The sequence below is a fragment of the Plectropomus leopardus genome, chromosome 1 (genome assembly GCF_008729295.1).
Source record: "Plectropomus leopardus isolate mb chromosome 1, YSFRI_Pleo_2.0, whole genome shotgun sequence".
Lineage (NCBI taxonomy): Eukaryota > Metazoa > Chordata > Actinopteri > Perciformes > Serranidae > Plectropomus > Plectropomus leopardus.
Window position 1 is genome coordinate 19158196 of NC_056463.1, and position 5430 is coordinate 19163625.

At 36.7% G+C, this 5430-nt stretch overlaps 1 protein-coding gene across 2 annotated transcripts; it reads right to left on the reverse strand.

The window, feature by feature from the left end:
* Positions 1-3249: 3249 nt before the first annotated feature.
* clec3a (C-type lectin domain family 3, member A) lies at positions 3250-5223 on the reverse strand. Of its 2 annotated transcripts, none has more exons than XM_042494041.1 (3): positions 5089-5223; positions 4902-4988; positions 3250-3647 (listed from the first exon to the last, which is right to left on the reverse strand). In XM_042494041.1, exons 1-3 carry the CDS (start codon positions 5186-5188, stop codon positions 3250-3252), a joined length of 585 nt encoding a protein of 194 aa, XP_042349975.1. In that variant the 5' UTR covers positions 5189-5223. The 2 variants fall into 2 exon arrangements, with proteins under 2 accessions (XP_042349975.1, XP_042349925.1); XM_042493991.1 differs by having other exon boundaries at positions 5077-5223.
* Positions 5224-5430: the final 207 nt, after the last annotated feature.

Here is a 5430-nt window from a genome sequence, read left to right on the forward strand (position 1 = left end):
GCCGGTGTTTTACTCCGCGAGACTTCACTCAGGAGCTGTGGCGTCACATTCCATCCAGACGAACGTGCGTGATGTGTGCGGACAGGATGACGTTAATGTGTGTGTGTGCGTGTGTGCGTGAGTGTTTAATTGTTTTTAAAAGGACAGAGATGACAGAAACACACAGCATTAGTGGTTTAGCTTGTTTGGAGGGAATAGTGCAGGTCAGTTGTGGGTCAGTTTGGAAATGCTTTTAATTTAACACAGCAATTTTGATAGATTAAACTGATTAAAGTGCACAACACGGATGAATAGTAACAGAATGCCACTTGAATGAGCACATGCTCCGATTTAAAGAAATAAACTTGTCACAAATTCATTACTTAACTCTTTTCTCTTTTTTTGTCTATATGTGAATGACAGAGAGGGTCTGGTGTCTGGTATGTAACTGGTTACAATAATTAAATTACAAAATACGATAATAAGTTACAGTTTCTGAGGACAAATATGTAATTAAATAACAGCTATCAAAGTGTTGGTGATTACAAAGGGGTTACATGTGGAGAAAAATCCTTAAAAAGTGCATGTGTTGAATAAAAAATTAAATCTTTTACTTTACATCTTTTTGCTGTGCAGGAATGCCTTCTTTTGGCATATTTATGGACAACATCAGTCAACAAAGCCACTGAGACAAATTGAGCGCAACATTTATGCTCTTATGTTTTTATGTTTTTTCAGCTTTATTGCCCTGTTTAAAACATTTGTTAGAAAAGTAATTAAAAAAATGAATCAAATGGAATAAGATACATTACTTTGATTAAATAATTAAAAGTGATGTTACTTATTATATTTCAACAGGATGACGAGTAATTTGTAACATATTACTTTTCAAAAGTAACCTTCCAAACACTGAGCGTGTCCTATTGGTCATCTGACACATTTGGCCTTAATAATTGTTGCATGTACAGAGCCTAAATGATGAAATACAACATGGGCTGAAAAAATGCTATCAAATACATAGAGCACATCCATACACAGGGCTGCATTACTAAGCAGATAAAGCAGGCAACTACCCAACTTCCAACATCCTCAGGGGCCCCCTGAAGCCCCAGTTTCATTATATGGCAATTTAGCAATAATTAAAGCTCCAAAATGTTGTTATCTTAGAGGCACTCCCTTCCTTGAACCCTTTTAAAGGTCTTTTAAAAACTACCCAGAAGGAAGCATGTTGCTGCTTTAAATAGTCCTTGACCTTGGTGGACCAAGACTCCCCAGAAGAAGAGATCTTGTAATATAGAGGGACCTTTCTGGCTAAATAAAAGATGAATAAAAATACATTTTCTTTTAAAAGAAAGAACAAAAAATGGAAAAATGTAACAGGAACTGAGATTATAAAGGTCGTCAGCTGGTTCCTAGTTCATTACTTAATCCTGAGGCCCTGTATCAAAGTGTAGGTTTACAACCTTTAACTTATTATTCCACAGATATTGTGCATGGAGCATACATGAATTTACATTTAATCAAATTACCACACTGCAATAAGTGGTCTTCATTAGAAAACTGACATAAAGCACAGAGAGGAGGAGGAACAGGTTAAAATAACTAGGCCTTTACCCTAAATCAGGATCCACTTTTGCAAAGTAAAAGGAGACAAGGGCCAGTTAAGAAACAAATATTAATTATCAATTATGTAAAAAAATACCCTTGTCTTCTGTTAGGGGATCCAGGGGATTGTCCCATGGAACTTTTTTTGTTTTCTAAGCTTTATTTTGATGCTTTTTATTCACTCTGGAACTTTATTTACATTGAAAGTACAAAATAGTGTCAATTTATTTTCATTGTGAACTATAAAATGGTTGGTGGGCCACACATCACACTTTTGAGGGCCAGATTTAACCTACAGGCCATTAGCTGAGTATCAGGCACTTGTAAAAAATTTAGGGTACAAGTATTACAAAGCAATAGTTATTATATTATATTCAACAATTTATACAGCAGTACACTTTATACTCATATATAGAGCTAACAGCTCGAAATGCATATTTCACTCTGTCGCTTCACAGCTAGAAGGGTCAAGGTTTGATAACAGTCCCTTTCTGCATGTTTGCATGTTCTTTCTGTGTTTGTTCAATTTTATTTTTGGTGTTTCCTCCCACATTCCAAAGACAAGTGAGGCGAATTGACTCTAGATATAGTTCATATCATAGAATGTGTTAGAATGGAAGAAGTAGTCAAGATTAATATGTGTAATTTCGTGATTGTTTGGGTTTACTAAATACGTTGACATCAATGTCAGCACAAAGCAGAGACACATCCTCTGTACTAGACAGTCATTAAGCTATAGACTCATTAGAGGGGGATATACGGTCTTGCAATATACTGCATATTTCTCCTCCGTGTTGAATACATGGCCAGATTGTGAGAAAACCGGTCCCTGAGCAAAGATATGCAAAAGGCCCCACCACCTCTCTTACATTATAGGAAAATTCACAGACTTGGTGGTTTTGCCTTTTTTTTGTTATTGCTTTGCATCTCTTTGAAGTCACTTTGCGTCTTTACATAATACACGTTTAATTTTTGGTTATTTTGTGTCTCTTTGCAGTTCCTTTGCCTCTCTTTGTGGTCATTTTGAATCTCTTCATGGTCAGTACATGTTGCAGTAATTTTTGGCCTATGCACAGTAGGCCCATTCAGTAACCCATTTATAGTTATACGTAATAATACACGAGTAGTGATACATTCATCTGCAGTATTTTTGAAAAATAGAGAGCCTCAACCTTCAGTTCCATCAGAGCTTAATTATGCAGCTCAGGTTGTAGAGAAAGATTTGAACATTACGTACAATTCAGACGCTGCCAGTCATAAATCTGATAACAAAGTTGAATGTTCAGCAGGAGTCCCCTATAAATGATATATTTCATCTCTTGTCCTATATGTATCTTACTCCCCAAATTTAATGTAACACTTCCCTCTTTGGTTTCTATTAGTTTAGTTTCATAGTGAAGCTCCTGAGGACAAGCAACAGGAAAAATAATTAAATACACATTGAGCCTCATGCAAGAAACAATATACAGATTTTTCTCTTAATTTTGCTCGTATCTATGATCAACTCTTATTTTGACATTTATTTTATGTGTGCATTAAAGCTAATGATCAACCTGATTAAAAATCACTGACACACATGAACTAACACAGATTTGACAACAATTTTTTTAATCAGTGATCTGTAAAAATGATCATCAAGTTGTCAGCAGCCACTCTTGTCTTCTTTTAGGGAATGACATATTCACAGATGTACTTTTTGAGGCTGCGACACACCTCATCGTACCACTTTCCTTGTGCAGCCACTGAGAGAGCAACACAGCTCTCCCTCTTCGTTCCTGTGGGCTGCTTCTTGGAGCGGTCCCAGTTAAAGTAGCTGACTGGCAGACTGTTGACATCAACATACTGGCCCTCTTTCACTATGTCTGCTACACCGATCCAGAAGTCCTTGGATCCTGGAGCGCTCCTCTTTGCATAGTCTCTCAGTTCATTGTTTTCCATCATGTCCCGGGGCGTTGCAAGAGTTCCTCCCTGTGCAATGCAGTCTTCATTTGCTTCATGGTAATGTTTGGGCTCCTCAATTGTGAGATAACATTTTCTGTGAGCTTTGATGCCACGGAGACAGACTGAAAACACAAAGCACCTGCTTCATGAGTAAACTGATTTGTACCCACATGGTGTTTTAAGAGTTCAAAACTAGGACCAGGCAATCTATCAATATTACATATTGATATTGTGATATGTGACTAGAGACGGTCTTCAGCTTTGGATAACATAATATCAAAAGTGTTGTCTTTTACTGGTTTTAAAGACCACATGACAGCAAAGTAATGTAATCTTATGAACTTATCAGTCTGTTGTAGCTGTTCTATTATTTGCCTTTACCTATCATTATATCCACATTACTGATGATTATGTATCAAAAATTCAAAAACATTGTGAAATTAGATTTTCCACATTTTGCCCCACCCTATTCAAAATATTTACAATTCTGAATTTCCTCTGTAATTGGAAAATCATCATGATTGGTGTCATACAAAAATACTTGGTTTTTAATTCCCATGTTTGTTTGTTTGTTTTGTACATTCACTGTAAATTGTGTGTTACTGGCTTTCTTCCCAATTCAACCTTTTACCAGTCTAATGGCTAATGTGAGTATTGCTGCCCTCTGCTGGAGACACGACACAAAAAGAAGTTTAAAATCTCTTGATAAAGTTATTAATTATCTCTTAGAAAAGAGAGACACCACTTTCCTTCTGCTGCATTAAGCCGCCTTTAACAAGTATATAAACCTTTGAAACCTGGTACAATATCTTTCAAAATCATGGGGAAAAAGGCAATGTGCAATTGCAAGAAATTATTAGATTGAGAAAATAATTTTTTAAAAGCTATGGAAAAAACACCAAATTATTATCATAATTAGATATTTAAAATGATTCAACAGATTTACAAAAAAAACACCATCTTTTTTCCCCAGGTAATTTCCGTGTTTGTTTGTTTTTTAAATTTTATTTTTCCTTTCTTAATGTATTATCATTATTATTATTATAATTATTATTTGCTCAGATTTGAAAGGGTTAACCAACTATTGTTTCATAATATATTTTACTCATTTACTATTTTAAATAAACATACTGAAGTTCAATACTTTTGCATTTAATATATTAATCTACTGTGGTCTCCTCTTTCTTTAATCTTCCTTTATGTACTGAGGATAGTTTTCTATCACTTTTGTGTCATTATTTTCTGTATGTTAACTTTTGTGTGTTTTAGTTGTTTTTTTTAGTTGGATGCTTCAAATAAGTCCACTCGGTTTTCTGCCTCTGTTTTTTGTGCATTTTAAATTGTTCAAATAGCAACATAACATAACATGACAGTACCTGTCTGCAACGCCTGCATCTCCTTCAGTGAGTTCACCTCCTGCCACAATCTCTCGAGCTGGGACTTGACATCACCCTCTTCTGCAGCTGCATCCCCACAGAGAGGTCAGAAAAGCAGGTCAGATCGGCACTGGTGATGGCAAGTATGTTTTTCATGAACCGTGTGTAAAGTTACCTCCAGACTTACGAGATGACACAGCCTTCCTGGTGCGAGATGGACGGCTGGAGCTGAAATGGAGCAAGGAGAAGCAAAGAAGGAGGAGGACAGGGAGGACCAGACGTGCCATGTCTGAGGCCAGTCAGTGGATCCTACAGTGGCACACCTTGTACTGCCGTGAAAGGAACCAAAAGCACTGCAGGCAGCTCAATATATACTGGCCCCTCTGTGTGCCTTTCTGGGTACTCTCCCTGCAGTGGCTCCAGCTCTGTTTGTTTTTGTCCAAACATCAGCAGGAGGTGAGAGAGGTATAAGGGTGGAGTGGCAAATAATGATTTCCTTGTGTCTGGCTTTTGATAAATATTTACTTGG

Excerpts from the sequence above, each read along its gene's own strand:
- clec3a (XM_042493991.1), bottom strand. The coding sequence starts at position 5,188 with ATGGCACGTCTGGTCCTCCCTGTCCTCCTCCTTCTTTGCTTCTCCTTG. Across the intron at positions 4,989-5,076 it reads GTCATCTCGTAAGTCTGGAG|CTGCAGAAGAGGGTGATGTC; the intron begins GTAACTTTACAC and ends GTGGGGATGCAG. Across the intron at positions 3,648-4,901 it reads GATGCAGGCGTTGCAGACAG|TCTGTCTCCGTGGCATCAAA; the intron begins GTACTGTCATGT and ends TTGTGTTTTCAG.